Source organism: Tupaia chinensis, unplaced genomic scaffold, assembly GCF_000334495.1.
Source record: "Tupaia chinensis unplaced genomic scaffold, TupChi_1.0 Scaffold000532_1, whole genome shotgun sequence".
Classification (NCBI taxonomy): Eukaryota; Metazoa; Chordata; class Mammalia; order Scandentia; family Tupaiidae; genus Tupaia; species Tupaia belangeri.
This window is the reverse complement of record NW_006160045.1, coordinates 1,452,661-1,475,395: the sequence shown is the minus strand read 5'-3', so window position 1 is coordinate 1,475,395 and position 22,735 is coordinate 1,452,661. Positions and strand designations below refer to the sequence as shown.

Below are 22,735 nucleotides of genomic sequence, written 5' to 3'. Positions count from 1 at the left end.
GTGCATAAAACCTTCCCAAAAAAAAAAAAAAAAAGAATGCCAAATGTTTTCCAAGGATTAGTACGAAGTTACACCACGTTTATTAGTAATGAACGCTTCTGTTGCTCCGTAATCTTACTAAAACTTGGTACTATCAGATCTTTTTTTTTTTTAAGACAATCTACTTGGTGTATAATGATAATTGAAGTAATTAAAATTTCCCTATTACTAATGAGGTTTAGCATATTTTCATATGTTTATTGGTCATTTGGATTTTCCATTTTATTAAGTGTGTATATTTTTACATTTTTGTATCGAATCATTTACCTTATTTCTTATCTAAGAACTTTGGATACTAATCCAGCTGAAAATTAATATTAGCTTAATGTGGTAAAATATATTCATCTTTATAATTAGTAATCTTTGAGTCTTATTTAAGTGTTTGTTTTTTTTTTTAAGAGGTTTTTGCTATAGGGCGCATGCGCTCACCAGAGAGACAGAGAGACAGAAAGCAAGAAATCAGCCCCCGGGGGGGATGGCCACGCTGCAATCCATTCTCCTCCATTCTCCTGAGGTCATAGAGACAATTTGCTTTATTAACTGGTAAAAACAATATTGTTTCGCCTTTCAGTTAATATCTTTAAATCTTTTTTAAAATAGTTATTTTGACCAGAGAGGGACAGAGAGAGAGAGTGAGCAAGAGGGAAAGCAAACTGCCTGATCTGGGACTCGAACTGCAGTTGACCATATGGGAGTCCAGCGCCTTTAACCACCATGCCACCTGCCAGCCCCAATATCTTTAAGTCTTTAATATACAAGGAAAAGATAGTCTCAAGTAGGAGATAAAATTTTAGGTGTTTTAATTTTCCACATGGATATCTAGTTGCTCCAAAACCATTGAAAAGTCTATCCTTGCCACACAAATCTGTTGTACCATTTGTGTGCTCTTTGGATTCTTTTTATTTCATTGCCCTACTTACTTACCCTTCTGCCAAGACTTCATTGTTTCGTTTCCTTGTGTGCCTAGTTATTTGATTATACATTGAGATGAGGGTCACTTCTTCCACAATGGATTCATGTTTGTTTCCACTAGATACCTGATAGAACTAGCTGTTTGGAGTCACCTGAATCGAGTTCATAGTTGAGATTTCCTTGACTACCTGTGCATCACCATTGCAAATGCATATGAGATCTGACCTGTGGCCACAGTTTCTCAGGGACATGGTTTTGTTTCATCTTCTTGTGTCTTCCTATTCTTCTCCTTTCCTGTTTGGCTCAGTGTCAGTGTAGTCTTTCCTTCACTGCTCATGGAAGCTGGTTTTTTTTTTTTTTTAACTTTCTGGTCCACCTTAACTTCGACAGGGTAACTTTTGGGTCCCAGTATATAATAATATGGTATTACAGTGCTTATTTAGGAAGGCTCTAGCTTTGACTTCTTTGGCCTTTCCAAGTCTTGTGAATCTCTAAAATTGAACTCTAGTTTGCTTTGAATAATCCCAGGGCAGAAGTAGCAATGGTGTTATACTGTAGTTCTCAATTTACCTTTCTTAGTCACCACTTTCATTTACATGAGTATTTTAGTCTGCTATTTATTTACTATATTGTTAGCTCCTTAATTCTAGTTAGGAGCTTTCAAAAATATTTTATTTGGGGGAACCAGCAGTTAGCGTAATGGCTATGTCGCTGGACTCCCACGTAGTCGACCGCGGTTCGTGTCCTGGACCCGGTGGCTTAAAACACGCCGGGCGCATGTGCGTGCGTGCCCAAGATCCTGAGAGGAGAATGGAGGAGAAGGGATTGCGGCGTGCCCATCCCCCCTGGGGGTGATTTCTCGCTTTCTGTCTCTATGTCTCTCTCTGTCTGTCTGGCGGGCGCACGCGCCCTACAGTGAAAATCTCTCCAAAAAAAAAAAATTTTATTTGGAACATTTAATTTTAGTAGAGTGTTGGTCTGAGTTCTCTAGCTTGTTAACAGCTTATTTTCCAAAGAATCCTGAGATCTGGAATAATTCCTAGCACACAAACTATTTCTTGACTCATGATAAATTTAATCAGAAATTAGTAGAAAGAGAAATCTTCCATGACTCTCCAATTAGGCTCCACTGTCATAACCTTCTGTAGCACTTTGTGCATGGACCATATCCTTCATAACAGGCCAGTCAGTGTCAGCCTTTGTCATTAGACTGTAAGTTCTGTGGCAAAAGAGAGGGTATCTTTCTGATACAAGAAAATGTGAATGAATAAAGTATTCTAGAAACTAATTATTAATATGTAAATCAAACCATATTTTACTTTAAATAGGCAAGTAATCATAAATAATATGCTACTAAATAAATATGTAAATGTACTTTTAGCATTATCCATATTGTAACATTGCCCACTCCAACCTTAACAAAAATTCTTCATAGATTTATCATTGTCTACCTTTTAAGATATTTCTTGTTTTTTCAATTCTTTTAGTCTTTATTGAGCACCTACTCTGAGCAGGTGCAAATATGAATGAGAGGTTTTGAATTCTTACTAAGTTCAATCTACAGATTCTAGATAGAGAAACAGAATAAGCAAAATGAAAAATGCTACAACGGTAAGATAGAACAAAAAACAATTTCGATGTGCTAATAGTCATGCTACATTTTTGCAGACCTTAAAAAGAAAAAAAGTGTTTGCGACAACAGACACTGTTTGCTAGGAAGAGCATCCTGATGAACAGTTGCACTAATTACTTTCAATAGCAAGTTCAGCTGGTAGTTTCAAGAAAAGCAGTTTTGAACTTTAAGTTTCCTTGAAACTTAAAGCCTAGAAACAGATTAATATTCTGTTCAAATTGTAGGTACATGAATCTATTGACAGCTCAAGACAGGACAAAAATCCTTAAAACTGGACAACAAACCTTAGAAGAAAAGTAGCAGTATTTTAGACAAGTCACAGAATGCTGTTTCATCGGTTCAGTCTCATGTACTTAGTCTTCTGTTTCTGCTGAGGTTCGATCTTCCAGGTTGAACTCTGGGATATAATACTCAACTCCAGACTTCGTCCCTACAATTAAGTTGCCCATTTTCTTAGTTTCTAAACTCTTATTTCTGTGTGTCTGCATTTAATTTTACTGACATAACACTCCCTTAAGAACTTCTTGGAGATCTGGTCTGGTGCTGGTAAATTCTTTCAGGTTTTGTTTATCTGGGAATGTTCGTGTCTTTTCTTCCCAAATGAACAATAATCTTGCTGGGTACCGAATTCTCGGTTGAAATTGCTTTTCCCTTAATACTTTGAATATATTTTTCCCATTCTTTCCTCGCTCACATTGTTTCCGATGAGAGGTCTGCCATTAGTCTGATGGGATACCCTTTGTAGGTAACTTGGAAAGTAGTAGGGCAGAGGGTCAAACATAGGATAAAAAACATGAGGTAAAAAACATATATATATGAAAGTAGAAATGGAATATTATGAATGATAACATGCATGATTAAGCCACTATGCAGTTTATTCTAGATGGGAAACCACGTTTAGTATGTTGTGATGATGCTCAGGGAATGAATGTAAATTAATTTAAAAAAATTCAGAAGAAAAAAAAAAACCCTAAAACTGTTATCGAAATTAAAAAAAAAAAGAAACTGTGTATTTGATGACCACAGTAAGCTATATAGCCCCAACTAGATGCTATTTCATAGTATGTTCATTCTACTCACTGAGGTTTATGCCTAAAGTCAGACATGGATTCATGTGTATGTATATATCAGCTGCGCTTGCTATTGCAAATATTTAGACAAATTAAGTTCATTAGCAAATCAATTAAATGGGGGGGGAAAGGCATAGAAAGCAACCATGGATACCAGAGACGATGTGGGAGGAGGGTTGGACAGGGCAGAGGGTTAGGGATAGGGAATCAAGGATGGCAAAAAAAGAAAAGCAAAATATACAAGACATAAGAAATGGAAAATTATTTGTTGATAACATATATGTTGATGTGATTGATTGTGCCAATAGACAGTGTATTTTGGATGGAAAATTCATTTTGTATACTGTAATGATGTATAGTGAATTAATGTAAAAAAATAAATAAAAATAAAAAAAAACAATTGCACTAACTAAAAGAAGGAAAATCAACACATCGTTATGTTTTAGAGTGTATTACTAAGAAATTTCTTTTCTTAATGTTATTTTTGGGTTGCTCAGACAGTAAGGGAAGTGTATATTAAATCAGGGAAGTTTTGACTCTGTTTTCCAGCTGTTAGATCATTAGTCACCTTAATCCACGCTGGTACTTCATGATTGCTATCTACTTGAGACTTTTTTCTTAGCTTGCAGAGGAGAAATAATAAAAGCAATGAGTCCTTCAATTCTGAGTGACAGTGTGAAATCCACTCAATAGCCAGGATACATGATCTAGCCTTCATTTTAAAACTGAAGAAGGCATTAGCATTCCTAGGTGGTAATAGATTCACAGGAAAAATAAATTAGTCTATCTTAATTTGCCCAAAACAGTTCTGAGCAGATTGCATCATTAACCTTAAAATAAACAAATCAATTTTGGTGACAAACTGAAAATGTAACTTGAGCATCCCTGAATGTATTATGGGTTCTAAGGGATGGAGCCTGCTGGGCAGCAGCTCTGCCAGTGAATTATTTCCACATGAGGGCACAAACAATGTCAGAAGTGTCAGCCATGTGTAAATGTAACCTTTCTGACTCCCGCTTTATTTATTTTTTTAATTTTTAAATTTTTTTTTTGCAAAATTGTAATTGGCTATTAACAAATAAAGTAAATAAACAACTCTTACATCAGAGTGCAAAATGAAAGCACTGTATTGTTTTAAAGGTGCAAAAGCAAGAAAATGTAACATAAACATATCTGTGTTTTAAATATATCTTTGTGTGGTGGGTAAATGTCATTTAAAAACATTCTCAATAGAAAACTGATTTATAAATCAATTTATAGAAGATCCAAAAAATCAATGTTTAATACCAACTTTATAAATAAAAAGGAAAAAACTGTCCTCTATACTTTTGTTTTGCTTCAACATCTATATCTTCTGTTCCTTGCCTTTTGGAGAAAACATTGCATTGTAAGGCTGCCGTCTTTTTGGACGAGGACAAGGGTCAAGATCTTCCTTAATGTAACCTCTTTCCATACAAGTCTGAGTGGAGGGAAAACCAACTTCCCAGAAATTCTCTGGTGTGTTGGGTGGGATGTAGCGGAATCTGTGTCTTGAGCGGGAAGCCAACTTCTTTTCTCTTTCTTCTACTGGCAGATCTGCATAATAAATTTCACATTCCCTACATGTGTGCCCAAGCAATTTTCTTCTCTCGTCTTTTTTACGAACCACCTCAATATGAGGAAAATTTTGTAAGCCGGTATGTCTTTCATCATCTTTAAAGTATGGTTCCACAAATGCTTTCTGCTTGATGTTAGCCTGTTTGTCACCATGTCTATTTGGTTTCTTCGTGGTAGCAGACAATTCTTCCTCTTTATCTGTTACTTGGGAGAAATTATCTGCCAAACAGGATTCATATTCTTCATGTGTTGTCTGATCAAACATATCTTCCAAGCTATCATCCATGTTTCTTTCTCCATTTGGACTTTTTTCTCCTTTCTGTTCTTGGTTCTTCATTTTTAAAAGCACTGTTTCACTGACCAACGTACAGTCCACGTCCACTGTCTCGCCTCCTAATCTTGACTGACTGCCATGCTTTGCATCTATTACAGTAATATCCATTTTATACTGAGAAAGATCTGCTCCTGGATCTACACTCCACTGGATATTTTCAAAGGATATATCTTGGTTGTTTTGTAGAGATTTTGTTTTAGCAATTCTACATGGATTTAACTGAAGAACGGATGCAAGTTCACACCCTCCATGGATTGACCTGGGTTTTAATTTTATTGGCTCATGAGAACTAGCACCCTAAAACAGAAACAATTACTAGCATCCAGATGAAATCACAAATAACCACTTTACTCAAAATCTTTGAACATTTAAATACAAACCTTCATATCATCTAAAAAATTTTCTGCCTCCAAACTTTCACGTGGACATAGAGGGATTTTGAAGACAGGATTTTCTTCTTTTATTTGTAATGGTGTTTTATTGTCTGGAGAGGATTTACTTAAGGACTGAAGGATGCACTCCTGTAAACAGGACTCCTCAGGGGGATCTCTGGGTAACACACAGCTCCCACCCAAAGCCTTACGGCTTGAAGAACTGTTTGAAATGGGCTTCAAAGTCTCACAGAGATTCACTTGCCTAAATCTGTTTTTAGGGGTCTCACTGCCTTGGCTTTTCTCTTGACGCTGCATAGCTGAAAATCGATCAGAAAGATCCATCATATTGTCCCCATTCATGAAAAACTGATTATCCATTGGAAAAAGAAAAGCATTTTCTTTATCAAAAGAACCTTGAGGGGAGCTTATGTCATGTTCACTTTCTTCCTCAGTTTTCTTCCTTTTGGATGTTCTGCTCCCCACTGATTTCAAGGGCACCAAATGTTTATCAGTAATAGCATCTTTCATGGCATCAGTACTATTCTGTTCACTTATGGATTCACTTATATTTCTAAGAATCTGCTTATAAGAAGATGAGTAGCTAATGATCTTGTTTACTTCAGACTCAACACTATGACATGTGAAAAGAGCATTATCTTCAGATTTTGATCTGGCTTTCTCTGCTCTAGAAATACAAGTGTTGCTCAAAGGGGCTATTTTCAGATGGCTTTTTTTTCCCCAGTATCTAAAAGAGAAGGGGATAAACTTGTATTCAAACCTAAACAACTTTTTATATTAGAGGTAGCTCCAAATACAGGAGATGTCACCCAAGTAGTCAATTCTTGAGAGGAAGTCTTTGAAGTAGAATCTGAAAATCTTAAACTATTTTCACTATTTCTTGTGGATTCCTCAACTGGCCGTTTCTTATGATCTCCTTCCAAACAGTGGTAGAGCTCATCAGCAAGAGGGATCATGGGACCTTGAGATTCAGATTCTTCTTGAACACTAACTCCAAGTGTTTCAGCAACAACTGTAGCTAAATTAAAAGATGACTTACCAGTGGGATAACTGCTTGTTCCATGTGTTCTAGTCACTGGAGACTGACTTTGATCACAGGTGTCAGCCACTAGCATTTCATTTTCATTAAGCTTATGTTGTAGATTAGTTGAAGCCTTGAAAACTTTTTTCAGTTCATCTGTGCACAGGGAGAGCTCTAAATTAGAATGTGTTTGTTCTATGTACCGGACATGGAGGTTCTCCTTTCTTCGCAGTCGATTAACACCAGAAAATGAAAAGGCTGTTATTGGTGAATTCTGGAATAGCATTTTTCTCACATTCGAACTCAGAAACTTGATGCTGTTGATCATTCCCATTGGAGGAATGCTTTCTCTCTTCCTCAACCACTGTAAGTACACATGACCTCTGGCAATTAAAAAAATGTTCAATTTTCTGCTGCAGTTGTTCAGAAAGTTTTTTATTTTCTTCCTGGAGAGTATTCTTTTCATTCATAAGTTCTGCAATAAGTTTAAGATTCTGCTGCCAGATATTTTCAAACTCCTGCTGCTTTTTTCCGCATATGTTCTTCTCTTACTGCACAGCAACCTGCTTTTAACCGATCTTCTAAAACTTTAATGGTTTCATGAAGGACTTTCTGTTGCTCTCTCAGCTGTTGATTTTTGGTGAAAATTCTTCCAGTCTTTGTGCATCTAAAATTCGTTCCTTTTTCAGTTTGGTTACTTTTGCTTGTAAACCTTGTACTTCTTTATCATGGTACTCTTAGTTTTGTCCAGAGTTCCTTAAAGTCATTAGATACATCTGCAGAACTAGGGCTTCTGCAACTGCTTCCAGAGATGTTCATCTTGCTTAATATGCTCCACACTTCTATTTGGTTAATGTTTTTGGACCTTTTCTGTTACATTATATGGACGTGAAGTTGTCTTTGGACAGTTCAAATACCTGACTGCCGTACTCTTGCCGGGCGAGCCGGCCCTGGGAAATCTGCGCCTTCCAGTGGTGGGAAGGCCACAGGGAGACCGGCCAGGCTCTGAGGCAGCCGGACCCGCCTGCCACTCCCGCTTTATTTTTTTAAAATTTTTTATTATTATCATAATCTTGTTTATATTACATTGAATCACATATAACTTTACAGTGTATTACATTTCTTTTTCCAGAAGGAATACCATTCATACCAGTCAATACAGAGACATTAAAATCCCCATCATCTGGGACCAGCAGTTAGTATAATGGCTATGTCGCTGAACTTCCATGTAGTTGACAGCGGTTCGAGTCCCGGACCCGGTGGCTTAAACTCATGCTGGGCACGTGTGCATGCATGCCCAAGATCCTGAGAGGAGAATGGAAGAGAAGGGATTGCGGCATGGCCATCGCCCTGGGGGGTGATTTCTCGCTTTCTATCTCTTTGTCACTCTCTGTCTTTCTGGCGAGCGCACACGCCCTATAGCAAAAACCTCTCCAGAAAAAAAAAAATATCCCCATCATCATCATCTAATAGCTTTTCATTTTTTTCAGATTATTATTATTATTACAACTACTTTTTTAAACATTCAATCATTGTCATTTTGCTTGTAAAAAGACTTTACCTGATATGAACTACTTCTCAGACCTGTCCAGTTAAGAATACTATACACGTCATCATCAACAGGTAATAAACCATATCTGAATCCCACTAATGTCATGCCTCTCTATTTGTTCTCTTGCTATCCTTCTCTATTCTCTTCTCTTTGACTCCTGCTTTAGAGGATCCTGACTAACCTTTCAGGAGAAACTTTATGGACAGAATGCTGTGGCTGGTCAGCTGTGTTTTTGCATGTTGTTTGAACCTGGGTAAATTTAATTACAAGCATCAAAGGGAGATTGAAGGATAAATAGCACCTTCAGCTGACTGGCGAGAGAGGCACACAGTGGAGATTATCCACTGACTCACTTGATTTACCCCAAAAAAGACCCCATGCTACATATATAAAAATGAGATTATAATATAACCTGGATCATTTTGATAGACCCATTGCGCTCCAAGGCAAGGACCAGGTACTGGTGTTTCTCCTGAGCTTTGAGGAAAATCAGGCGTCTCATCCAGTGTTCTTCCTCCTTCCAGTCTTTGCCTTCTGGCAACGCTTTCATCTCTTGACCACTGCCAAAGTCCCAGATTTTAACTGTCCCTGAGCACAAAGAGAAAAGGACTATATGACTAAAAATAATTTACAGAAAGCTAGGCTTTTTGGTCAGGAAAAACTGATCTGATTGAAAGGTTTCTGCCAACAACTTATCCTGTATTTATTTCCTGCTAAGAGTAATGTTTAAGTTTCCCCAGCCTTGCTGTGCCTGAAATATATTTCTGTATGCCTTAATTTGCCACAGGCTGAATAAATAGACAGACAGACAGATAGATAGATAGATAGATAGACAGACAGACAGACAGACCAGGCAAAGTCTTATGTCCTATCTGAGTTTTCCCTCTGTTCTGTCTTTAGGCTCCCAGTGTGTTCCCATTTGCTGAATATTTCCTACTATGGGAATTTTAATGATCATGCCACAATGTCAGTAATAATAAAAGATCACTCCAATGATTTTTCACATTTCCTAAGGTATTGGCATGTTTTAGGACTTCAGTTTTGGGGGAGATTTTTGTTGTTGTTGTTCACTTTTTTTTTTTTAAATGATAGAAAGCATGTATACATCAGTGAGAGAGAGAGAGAGACCCTCAACAGAGTCTTGTCATACTGTAATCCCACTTCCCTAGTCCTTCAGCTCTTCAGATCTAGATGTTTACACATACATGCTTATCATGTTTTTCAGGCCATTCCAGGGATCTGAATCTATAATTGGTCATGCAGCTTCTAGCACTGTGGAAGAGTACATTATGGACTGTGCCATGTGGCTTTGACAGGCCTTTAGTTCTTACTGGACAATAAAAGGTTTAAGGTTGGGGGTGCCCAGTCATGGTGGTATATGCTGCTAAGACACTGTGCTTGCAGGTTGGGACCACATGGGAGGCCCAGATCTGATTTCCCATCCAAGCTAAATGCTCACTTGGTGATATAATACTAGCAACTCAGGAGGCTGAGACAGGTGGATGGAGATCTTGAGGCTGCTCTGGCCAACACAGTGCAGTCCTGTCCAAACACAGATGGTTCTTATGGCTTATGGGAAAGCACTTACTTAGTAATATAGCCCTAAAGTAAGTGTAAGTATATTCTGAGTAGTGCATGAGGGTAGCCACATGGTAAAGCACTCCCTTCATGGGAGTTAGGAACAGGTAAGGAGAGAGGCAGGGCAGTCCATTGCTCTCTAGTTCTTGGAAGTTCTGTGCAGTGCTCCAGAGGAGGAGAAGCATCACCTGACATAATATATCCTGAGGCTGACATCCTGTCAAGTTTGATATGATGCATACCCTTAGGGAGCCTAGACATGTAAAGAAGCCCAGTGTAGAGGCCAGCAGATGGCAAGATGGTTAAGGTGCTAGACACCCATATGGTTGACTGCGGTTGAGTCCCAGACCTTGTGGTTTGAAATTTATGCTAGGCCCATGTGTATGCATGCCAAAAATCCCAAGAGGAGAGTAGAGGAGAAGGGATTGTAGTTTGGCCATCCCCTCTGGGGAGTGATTTCTCACTTTCCCTTTCACTATATTTCTCTGGCAAGTACAAACGCCCTATAGCAAAAACCTAAAACAAAACAAAAATCCAATGTCAAATTCTAGGGGTATTTAACAAAGTTGGCTGGACATTTTGGTCCAAAATCTACTATCTGTAATAATATTGTTAGCAAACACCAAATCTAATGTCTGTCTTTTTTCTGTTGGTAGCCAAAAGTGGAAGGATAGAATAAGTCAGGGCAACACAGATACACGCAGTCCTTGAAAGATTAAATTAGACAGTATATGTGATCGATTGTGTAAAGTGTTAAAACAACTATATAGAAGTATATAAGGTATTGATTATTTTAAAAATCAACATCAAGACTTCTTTTTTTAATTCGCTATAGTGCGCAAATGCTCACTGGAGAGAGAGAAAGAGAGAGAGAGGAAGCACTCTTCAGGGGAGATGGCCATGCTGCAATCTGTTCTCCATTATTTTCTCAGTATTTTGAGCACCTGTGCACACACCTGTTTTTGTTGTTGTTTGTTTGTTTGTTTGTTTCTTAAGCTGCCAGATTCAAGACTTGAACTATGGAGTTGGACATTTGGGATCCAGCCACCTTAATCATCAGGCCACCAACAGGTATCAATATCAAGACATTAATGTCCATTAAATAGGACAGTCTTTCACTGTTCAATCTGGCCGAACAATCTCTGGCATGCTTACATATCCAGCCTGATTCATTTTCTCCTCCTAACCCAAAGAACAAATGCATTCCTAGTCCAAATACCCAGGATACTGAACAAAAAGGCTATATTATAGATATTAGTCTGACCATTATGTGCTCCTGTGGCAAAAAAAAATCCACTTTCATCGATAGCTGCAGAAGTCAGTTCAACATTGAAGCCATGAGGGTCTAAAATCTGGTATATTTGGAGACCAGTCTCAAGTTCCCACACCTGAAGGAAACAACAGTAATAATAAAATAATCTATATGCCCATCAGTTCTCATCAGAATTTTATAATATTTATGTAATATAATGCAAAATTGGTATTCTGTACATTTAACCCTTTTCCCAGCACTCCATCCTGAATGTTGATTTGGGCAAAGAAAAGTTCTAAAAGATGCTGACCTCTAGTAGCTGCTGTGCTACCCTGGAGTGTGTCTGCTGCAAATGTAGGTGACAAGTAGTGACCTTAGTCCAGCAGTCCCTGGCCGTGGGGGAAGTGGATACTGTAAGCATGAAGCAAGGTGAGCAGCAAGACAAATTTAACAAGAGCGCAACAGAAGGAGGAAAAAAAACCAGTCACACTGGATTTCTTCACAGGTCATAGGCATTCAGATTAGCCAGAGGTCATGGAATGGAATCTGTGGTTAAGAATGGTGTTTGGGAGAACTTTGAGGAAAGAGTTTACTGGCCTTCCAAAGGAGTGTTCTGACTAGGGACATGGGCATAGCGAGAGAGAAAGACAGCAAGACCAAGACTTCAGAATAAGCTATTTATATAGTTAGGCTGGGTGTAATTAGAAAATTCAGAAATCTTTCTGGCTCATCCTTATCTCTCTTTGGAAACACAGTGGAGGCTTTAGAATCACTCCCTCTTCATGGATCTGCTGTGTTCAGATGTAAATTAGGCCACAGGAGAATAACAACTGGATTGATAGCACAGAATGGTTATACTCAAGGTCTTCAGGATGGAGGCAGCATAGGCAAAGGGCTAGAGATGGGAAGGTGCCTTTTCCCTCCAGGGCACTGAAGAAAAGCTAGTGCAGTAGGGCAAAAGAGGAGGGAGTGGAAGGACGATTTAGCTGATGAAAAGACCTGGGGACCAGACAACCAAAGGCTGTTGGCTGGAAAGTGGTAGAGCTGGGATCTGAATGAAGTCAGTATGGCCCTTGAGCCCATGCTCTTAATTTATGTGTATCCCTGGTTGTAGGTGGGGCCCTTACAGGAGAAAGGTGTGGTCACTGCATGAATGGGTCTCAGAGGTCACCAACTCCTGGCCTAAAGTGCAATCCCTCTCTGATGAATCAGGTATAAAAACTTACCAAGCTTCCTTTCCCCTCTCCCCAACACAAAGGGAAGACATTCTTCCCTTAAGAGGTCTGTATTGCCTGAAAGCAGGGGAAGTTTTAGTTTTAGTTTCTTCTCTTTTTAGGCATTATAAGAAATAAATGATACTAACTGAATTCAGTAGATTCTGGCCTGAGAAAACCTCTAAGAGATGAGCACAGAAGGTCAAAAAGTGAGAGGGAATGTGAAGAATTTCCAGAGGAATTCTTGTGTCTTCTTGAGGAGAGCGTGCATGAAATGAAAGAATAAACACCTGAAGCAAACACCTCCAGCCTTCACTGCCAGATGGCTCCAGTAGTCATAAAGATAGAGGTTGTTAGCATGTCCAAATACTCTGCTTCTACAGAACACAATAGTGACTTGACTAGAGGAAAGCAGTGGAAAGGGAATGGATGTTCATGTCAAACAAACCTGTCATGTATCTCAACCCTTGTGCTTACTGATTGCTAAATGTGTTCTCCTAAAAATTAATGAGTTAAAATTTGGTGAGCTGTTATGAAGGTATTAAGAGGGCAGGAACTTAATTTGAGATTAAGGGATGGAGTCAAGGGACCAGCAGGTGCATAATGGTTAAGGCTCTGGATGCTCCCACATGGCTGACCATGGTTTAAGTCCTGGACCTGTGGACCTGGTAGCTTGCTTTTTCACTTTCTCTCTGTCTCTCTGTCTCTCTGTCTCTCTCTCTCGCTCTCTGTGTTTGTGTGTGTGTGTGTGTGTGTGTGTCTGGTCAGATTGAAATAAATGAATGAATAAATAAAATTAAATAAATAATTCTAAAAAAAAGAGAGAGAGAGATGGAGCCTTTAGGAGGTGATTAGGATTAGATAAAGTGGGACCAGCAGTTGGTGTAATGACTATGTCACTGGACTCCCATGTAGTCGACCATGGTTCGCATTCTGGACCCAGTGGCTTAAACTCAAACCAGGCACATGTGCATGTGTGCCCAAGATCCTGAGAGGAGAACAGAGGAGAAGGGATTGTGGTGTGGCCATCCCCCCTGGGGTGGGGGTGATTTCTCACTTTCTGTCTCTCTGTCTCTCTGTTTTTCTGGCAAGTGTATGTGCCCTATTGCAAAAACCTCTCAAAAAAATTAATTAATTAATTTAAAAGGATTAGATAAAGTTACAGGAAGTAGGCCTTCTCACCTGAATACTGGTGAGTTTATAAGAATGCGGAATGAGACCAGAGCAGACATATAGACACAGATGCATGTTTTGCCTTCTACCATATTGTGATGATCCTGACCAGGGGACAGTCCTTACCAGGTATGGCCCCATAACCATGGTTGGACTGTCAAACTATGAACCAAATATATTTGTATTATATATAAATTACCCAGACTCAAGTATTTCTGTTACTACCAACCAAGCAGACTAGAACACTAGTCACATTATATTGGGTTGTCAGAAAAGTCATGATGTATTTTTCTGTTTTTCTATGCGAAATGCATCATGACTTTTCCAACAACCCAATAGTATATTACCAGGCATGTTGCTTGATCTCAGTCTGAGTTTCCTTGTCTGTAAAATGGAACTCTTGATCTCTCCGTAGAGAACCATGATGAGGATTAAACGAGAGCATAGATTTAAAGCTCTTGGCAAGTGTCTGGTACCTACAGGGGTTATAGTAAATACCTATAAATCTTTTCCCCTTCCATCTTAATATGTACCCTCTTCCCATTGCTCATTTTTAAAATAATAAAAATACAGGTTAGTTTTCTTTCCTTGATACATTTCCTTTAAAATTCCTATTTTGATAGTAAAAAAGCTAGCTTTATTCAGTTGAGCATGTAGCTTAGTAGAAAGCAGTCTGAGCTGGTTTAAAATGCTTGCTTTTCATATATTCATCAAAGTCTAAAAATCACTCTAATGTTGGGTCTCATTATATCTGTCCTATATTTGCTTAATCACTGAACAATCTGAACGATTTACCTGCAAGATGAGAAAATTATGTCTTCATTGGCTTTTTCTTTCTGAGAGCCAATATATACTTACCTTAATTATGGATTCCGAGCAGATAGTGAGTACTTGGTGAAAATGTTTGTTGTAAAGCGTGACAGTGATCTCTCGTTCATGAGTGTGAGGAACCTGTTTTGTATCTTGTATCATCCTAGTCAAGGGATACATGTCCATTGCGCTAGATCCTAGAACAGAAGTAAGAATCTCATATACACCCACTACTACAAGTTTGGTATCACAAAGAATTTTACCCAGCCAGTTGAGTCTAAAAACAGCTCTTCAGTGAGAGTCACAATACCAATGCCAAGGAAGTTTAATTACGTGAAGACATACTCATTTGCTCTAAAACATTTTTGACAAATACAGCAAATGCAATTCAGCCAGAGAAAAGCATTCACTTTGGTCTTCATTATTTTCCAAATGCAAGCCATTTGGACTTCATTTGGCCAGTTGGATATTCCCTTCTTAGTGACCCTCATTTTTCTATTTTTCTGTGGTCCACTTTTTTTCTTTTTTATTGTGCCTACTGCATGCCTGTCCATCTGGTCCACAACTATAATGGTGATGATCAGCTTTCTGATGAAGGTAAGCTTCCATTTAGTGATTGAAATTTATTGTTAGTGAGCTCTTTTCAAGCAACAAATAATAAAGCATTCTACAAACCTGATCTTATTAAATGTAATGAATGAGAATGACTTCAAGCCGGTGCTTGCAATATCAATATTAAGTAAGTTTAATTTCCAAATCACCATAGTGATAGATGCAGTTAGCTTGGCCATTAGATGAAGAGCAGGTGTTCTTTACCTGCATTTTTTTTAAAGGGTGTTTGGTTTGTTTTTATGGTAATACTATGAACTGCAAGTATGATTTAACTCTCATAATCAACTAATTATTGTGTTAATGTAATGTCTGGAAATACAGATTAGTCACAAAGCATCCTGCAGCTCAAACAAAAATGAAACACCTTCCCTATTTTACTTATGAGGAGATGCAGGTACCAAAGGCAGACTTTTTCAAGTTTTTTTCAAAGAAATCTCAACTTTAGAAGTTTTAGCAGGGATTACTAAACTCTTTCCTATGCTGCTTAAATTTCAAGATAACATTTGTTTATGAGTAGAGAAAGACTAAGATGACTCATCTGGAAATGTTTCTCAATTCAAATACCTCAGTATGAAGATGTGCGAGGAATAGGTTAACCAAATAATCAAACCATGCTTGAAGTAGATCCTTTAACATTATACTAATAGTAATCAGCAAACATTGTACTAATAGTAACTAAGACTATTCAGAATGGATGTTAAGAAAGCGGGACATACTTGTGGATAAGTGAGGATCTTTTGCTTTTTTTGGCTAGTTGCACTACTGATGATAGAAACAATGCCATGCAGTATATAAAAGAATGTAGATTCAGGAATCAGAAACTTTGAGATCAAATCCCAGTTTAATGTTTCAACCTGGTGCCTTTTTCTAGTCAACTGAGCTCTTTGAAATTCCTTATTGCCATTAATAAAATAGGAAAAATAACCAATTGCACATGGTGGTTGTACAAGTCAAATTAAAAAGTATTTGAAAGCATTCTATAAAAGAACTACAGAAGGGCCAGCATTTGGCGTAATGGCTATATCGCTGGACTCCCGTGTAGTGGACCGTGGCGCCAGGCGTGTGTGCATGCATGCCCAAGATCCTGAAGGAGAATGGAGGAGAAGGAATTGCGGTATGGCCATCCACCCTGGGGGTTGATTTCTCACTTTCTGTCTCTCTGTCACTCTCTTTCTGGTGACCACATGTGCCCTATAGCAAAAACCTCTCCAAAAAAAAGAACTATAGAAATGGTAGTTGTCTTAATAAACATAATTATGTTAATAAAGTGACAGTAATAGCAACATATTCTACAAAGCACTTCCAGAATGTGGTATTGTTGTCACTGGGATTTAGGAGACTTCTATGGCTGCTTAATTTTGTGAAAGCATGAATTCAAATCTGAGAGATAAACTTCATAAAATTCTGATGTCAAGTTGAAGATTGTAGTCACTGTATGAAATTTTAATGACAAAGCAATACATACAGTTCTACTTTTTTTTTTCAAGAGGTTTTTGGTTTAGGGTGTGTGTGCTCACTGGAGAGAAAGACAGAGTCAGTGAGAGAAAAGTGAGAAATCATGGGGGGTGGGGGAGTGGCCTTACTGCAATCCCTTTTCCATTCTTCTCCTGGTATCTTGGGCACACATGCCCAGCGTGAGTTTTAAGCCACTAAGTCCCGACTCAAATCTCGACTGGCCACGTGGGAGTCCAGGGACATAACTGCTACGCCATCTGCTGACCCCAGCTCTATTTATTTATTTATTTATTTATTTATTTATTTATTTATTTTTGCAAATAATACTATCAGAATTATATCTTGACTTGTATGTGTTCTCTTTCTTCTTTCCCCTCTGGTTCTCTTTCTCCTCTTCTGATTTTTTTCTTGCTGTTTGAGTCCTTAGTTATTCTGATGATAAATAGGATGAAAATGCTGACACCAAAAACCAAATCTGCAAATTGGGGCACTAAGGGGAAAATTCGCTTATAGTCATTAGTATGTTTTCTTCAGAGGAGATAATCTAGAGGAATGGTACTTTAAACTGGAATTAATTTCTGTTTTATGAGGCAAAAAATTATTTATTGAGTCTGCAGTGCTCATTCATTCCTGATCCAGGGGAAAAAAATCTTAAAAGTTAAAAATAATGATATTCTCCACCAGCAGAGATAGCACCAACCACTTCTCTGCTTTAATTAATTCCACAGGAACTCAGAGCAGGTGGTCAGTGGGAAATGCTTAGAAAATCCATTCTGGGTTAGTGTTCCAGAAGGAGGAAGTGCTATTAATATCATTCATTTTTCTTCTAACATCTAAGGGTTTGCATATGAACAGTGTTTAACCTCAATGCCTAGCATGTCTTCTTAAGAAACCATTAAAAAAATCGCAAGTAAATCTGTTGGCATCAGCACAAGGGATCTGTCATCCAGGCCTCTATCCTTTCTCTCTGTCGCTCTTTGTCTAGAAGCAAAGGCAGGTTGGAGGACCACCCCTAGACCCCTCCTCACTGAGAAACTGCCTCATTCCCAGAATGCATAGGGCCTGATTGCCTCATACAGAACAGGAGTTCATGCTGGTGCCTGCTGGTGCAGCTGCTGTGAAACAGGATCCTATTCCTGCTCTTGAGAGTCAGAACAGAGCTGAGGGCTAGAAACCGTAGCACAGTGGTTAAGAGAACTGGATCCCAAACAGCAGATCAAAATTTGAATCCTGGCCTAGTGGCTTGAAAAACATCATGGGCGTGTGTTTATGTGTGCCTAAAGTCTTGATGGGATGGAGAAGTGGAGGAAAAAGGATTGTAGTGTGAGCACACCGCATTGGGAGGGTTCTCTCTCGCTCTCTCTCTTTCTCTCTCTCTCTCTCTCCCCCTCCCTCTGGCAAGCACATGACCCTCTGGCAATAAACAAGTGAACAAACAAAACAAAAAAATCAAGCTGAGAAATGAAGGAGAAAGAATTGCAACATGGCCATGCCCCATTGGGAGGCTTCTCTCTCTCTCTCTCTGTCTGTCTCTTTCTCTCTCTCTTTCTCTGTCTCTCTCTGTCTGTCTGACAAGGACTTGCACCTCCGGCACTACAAACACACAAACAAGATCAGACCTGAGCTTGGGAGTTTAATTTGCCCTATTCATAGGAACAGGTTTATTCCCTTTTCTATGTAACCCAGGTCGTGTATTCCTAGTCTCAAGAACTTAGAGCACTGGCCTGGTATATTTAGAGAGTGCAGTAACACATTTCACCCACCCAGCTATAGAAAGAGAAAAGCGAAGAACTGAAATAAGTATCTACCATGGTGAATCGTGGTTTGTAATTTTTCCCACTAACTAGAAGTTAGTGTTCAAGTGCTAGTTTTAAAAAGCTTAAAAGTCAAGATATACATTTCATTGCCATTGCTTGGGTACACTTACCTGTAATAAGCATGCCATGATTGGCATCATATATCATAGAATAAATCTGCATGTCTCCTGGTCCTCCCTGGCTGTCATGGAAGACTTGTAATAGTGAAAGGGTCTGAATATCCCACACTCTAAAAACCTGGGGGAATAAAGCACAGTGCTCACTATTGTTTAAACTTTATCTTTCTCACTCAAGAAATCTAGGTTAAGTACTTTCAGAGTCTGAAATATGCTGTTATTGGGCCAGCCCTGTAGTGCAGCGATTTAGGCTTTGTCCAGAGGAACCCAAATCCCACAAGGCTGATCAGAGTTTGAGCCCCTGCCCCAGTGACTTGAAAACCCACAATGGGCACATGCATGCATGCCCAGGATCTTGAGGGGATGGGGAGTGGAGAAAAACAGATTTCACTAGGAGCAGGCTCTGTGAATGGGTGGTTTCTCTCTCTTCCCCTCTCTCATGCATGTAGGTACCTTCTGATTTAAAAAAAAAAAAAGATTGAAATATGCTCTTATAAACTTGTAACAAAGTATAATTTCTATGATGGGGATATGTTTGCTAACCCCCAATTTGGTTCTTGGTTTGAGTATTTTCATTTATAGCAGAGTAAAATTGCAGCACTAATTAAAACTTTGCTTGCAAAGATATATCTTTAGAAACTAGATGTTTGTATAATTATAGACAGAAGAGAGAAGCACAGTATTTACTACCCTTCAAGAACTGGAAGGGATAATAAATGACAGGTTATGACTTAGAGTTTAATTGAAGCTACACTTTTCTTTCCACTATGGATGAGAAAATAAGGAGACATATTAGATAGAAGGTTTCAAATTGCCTCTGTGATGACTTATGAAGTAGGTAACATCTTAATAACATTTCTAAGAATCCCTCTTTTTTTGCACAGAGATAGAAGAATTATAGAAAGTAGGCTGGTGATGGTGTAGATAGATATAGTAAGAATATTTTGAAATATGTTGTTAGAACTCTCCTTTGAGGTAAGAAAAAAATATAATTACTCAATGGAACTAACATTTATCTTAGAAAATACAAAGAACAATGAAGTACAATTCAGTAAAATAAGGCCAAGTTTGGGGCCAACAGGAGGCATGATAGTTACTGTGCCAGACTCCCACATGGCTGGCCATGATTGGAGTCCTGGACCTGGCAGCTTGCTCGCTTCAAGAACTGGAAGGGATAATAAATGACAGGTTATGACTTAGAGTTTAATTGAAGCTACACTTTTCTTTCCACTATGGATGAGAAAATAAGGAGACATATTAGATAGAAGGTTTCAAATTGCCTCTGTGATGACTTATGAAGTAGGTAACATCTTAATAACATTTCTAAGAATCCCTCTTTTTTTGCACAGAGATAGAAGAATTATAGAAAGTAGGCTGGTGATGGTGTAGATAGATATAGTAAGAATATTTTGAAATATGTTGTTAGAACTCTCCTTTGAGGTAAGAAAAAAATATAATTACTCAATGGAACTAACATTTATCTTAGAAAATACAAAGAACAATGAAGTACAATTCAGTAAAATAAGGCCAAGTTTGGGGCCAACAGGAGGCATGATAGTTACTGTGCCAGACTCCCACATGGCTGGCCATGATTGGAGTCCTGGACCTGGCAGCTTGCTCGCTCACTTTCCCTCTCTCTCTCTCTCTTCATTATTCTATTGTTTTCTTTCATTTTGTTTTTTATTTAGCAAGTTACAGTGTGATTGAATTTCAGAAATAAGTGTAATTTGATCAAGGATTACATTTCCTAGTCATGCATCAGCCTTAAATAATTTTTACATCACAATACTATTAACTTATTAGAGTATTTGTTGAGTAAGTGGGTGATAATGTACAGAACTACATATAAAATTCTATTCAGTAGCTTGTTAATAGAGATTCTAACTTCTGAGTTGGATTGCTTATAACTGAGTTAAGTATATGCTAACCAAGTTCCAATCTTCACTACTGCTAAGGCAGATTGGTCCTTACATGTAAGGACACTAAGATGTCTACGTCTGTGTTCCGTAAATGTCCACATTTAGGTGCCTCATATACTTCAGCATATACCCTCTTTAGGCTCGTATTACTCAGAACTTGCATGATTGATTTTTATATGCTATGTTCTACTGAAAAATGAAAATTTGAGGAGGATAGGTAGAACTTTGAACCTTTTCAGCCTTCTGCATCATTCTGTAAGCAAGTAAAATGAGCTATTTTTGAATTTAGTTTCATATCCTACAATGAAAGACAAATAGAGGAAGAGACACACAGTGGAATTAAGGGATGCCAAAGAGAATTACTCTATTTAAATTGTTTCTGACTTTATTTCTTTGGCTGAGATACATTCATGACTGGCAGTCTTTTTGCAAGTGTATATAGTCTGAATTTTAGTTAGTAGAATGAATGGGAGACTAGATAAAAGATTTGGGTGACACTTCTAATCCATCATTTAAACTCCATGAGTCATGATTTTCTTTTTTTAAAGAATGAACATCATAATACTAACAACTCTTTACTTCATTGAATTGATGTAATCATATTTTGAAATCTGTGATATTCTTTATAGAGTACTTCTATTCTTTTTCTTATGTCTCTTCTTCAGTGTTCAGTCTCTTCTGTTTGTGTGTGTGTGTGTGTGTGTGTGTGTACACATGCGTGTGTTTTAGGGAGACCTCTGGGCTACAGAACATGCACAAAGACCTTCCTTGTTATATTATGTTAGGGTTTAAATGTGTCCCATTCCCCCAGATTTGTGTGTTAAAATTTAATGAGCCCTTGTAATGGTATTGAAGGAGTCTATACTACACATAATCCAGTTATGGTGTTGAGAGGTGGAACATATAAGAAGTAACTCAGCATCAGAGTGAACACTCACCATTGAGTCTTGGTAGGTTATAAAGAGAGAAAATAAGTCAGACAGGGACACGCTCTGCTCTAGTTAAGCCTTGTCTTCCATTAGACTCAGATGAGGCCTGTGGATCTTGGACCTCCAAACTGTGAGCTAAAAAGCCCTCTGTTTTTATAAATTACCCAGACTCAGGTAATCCTGTTATTAGCAACAGAACAAATTAGGACATATTCTTATTGCATAATTATTTTTTTGCAACCTTTCTCCCCATCTACCCTTTTTATTACTGTCATACTAGAATCCATCCAATTTCCACAGTCTCTCTTATTCCCATTTCTGTGCATTCACACAAAACTAACTCTCATCGGCAATTTCAACAGCCTTACCTATCTTTACTTTTTTTTCTTTCTTTTTGAGAGTTTTTTTTTGCGATAGAGCGCGTGCGCTTGCCAGAAAGACAGAGAGACAGAAAGTGAGAAATCACCCCCCAGGAGGGATGGCCACGCCGCAATCCCTTCTCCTCCATTCTCCTCTCAGGATCTTGGGCATGCATGTACACGTGCCCGGCGTGAATTTAAGCCACTGGATCTGGGACTTGAACTGCGGTCGACTACATGGGAGTCCAGCAACATAGCCATTATGCTAACTGCTGGTCCCAAGCCTTACCTATCTAGCTAACTCCTACTCTTTCTTTAAATCTTCCAAAAAGAGAATTAAAGACTTAGAGTTTAGTTCTGAATAGTGCTACAAGTTTATTTGTTGATATGCCACTTCTTCTCCAAACACAGAGAAAATATAAAAAAGAGAAAGCAAAAAGAAATAGCAAGTTTTCAAAGCAAGGTGTATGTGTCTGTAGATTAAAATAGGAGAGAAGCACAAAGCAATAAATGGGCTGAAACCAGAGACCAGGGCCTAGGGTCTGGACCAGTCAGTGGCAGCAGAAAGTCCTGCAGGATAGACAGGACCCGAGGCTCTCCATGTGCACTGTCCCACTGAGACGTGATGCATTCATACAGCAGAGACAGCGGCAGGTCAGCAAAGGAGGCTGAGAAGCAATAGGCTGTGCTCTGTTTCTATCTGGAGAGGAAGCTTTTGAGAAACCTGGAACCATTGAGGGAAGGGCAGTAACACTTTGTAACCAGGAACTAAACCAGAGCAACCTCTGGTTCAGAGATAAGAACTATTTACAGACTGGGGCCCTACATTCTATGAAGAGGAAAATGTAGATTGAGAGGAGTGAGCATGAAACCTCTCATTAGGTTTGGCCTGGCAGAACCTCATGTTTTACCACTGTGCCACTGTCCAGCTATTTGAAAGTTTTTTTTTTTT

General features: G+C 38.5%; 2 protein-coding genes across 2 annotated transcripts in view; both read right to left on the bottom strand.

Annotated features, from left to right (window-relative positions):
- Positions 1-22,735, bottom strand: part of WDR64 (WD repeat domain 64) — a 101,235-nt gene that overhangs the window by 47,183 nt on the left and 31,317 nt on the right. The window contains exons 4-7 of the mRNA XM_006157278.2: positions 18,571-18,697; positions 14,625-14,773; positions 11,392-11,515; positions 8,962-9,137 (exon numbers count right to left, since the gene is read on the bottom strand). Of these exons, the coding sequence (XP_006157340.1) occupies positions 8,962-9,137; positions 11,392-11,515; positions 14,625-14,773; positions 18,571-18,697 (576 nt within the window). The remainder of the gene's footprint in view (positions 1-8,961; positions 9,138-11,391; positions 11,516-14,624; positions 14,774-18,570; positions 18,698-22,735) is intronic.
- LOC102469354 (DNA endonuclease RBBP8-like) lies at positions 4,944-7,875 on the bottom strand. The gene is given in 7 exon segments (XM_014591101.2): positions 4,944-5,881; positions 5,965-6,684; positions 6,687-7,268; positions 7,270-7,527; positions 7,529-7,644; positions 7,647-7,735; positions 7,737-7,875. Coding segments are annotated over 7 exon segments (2,727 nt in total). The 5' UTR covers positions 7,817-7,875; the 3' UTR covers positions 4,944-4,999.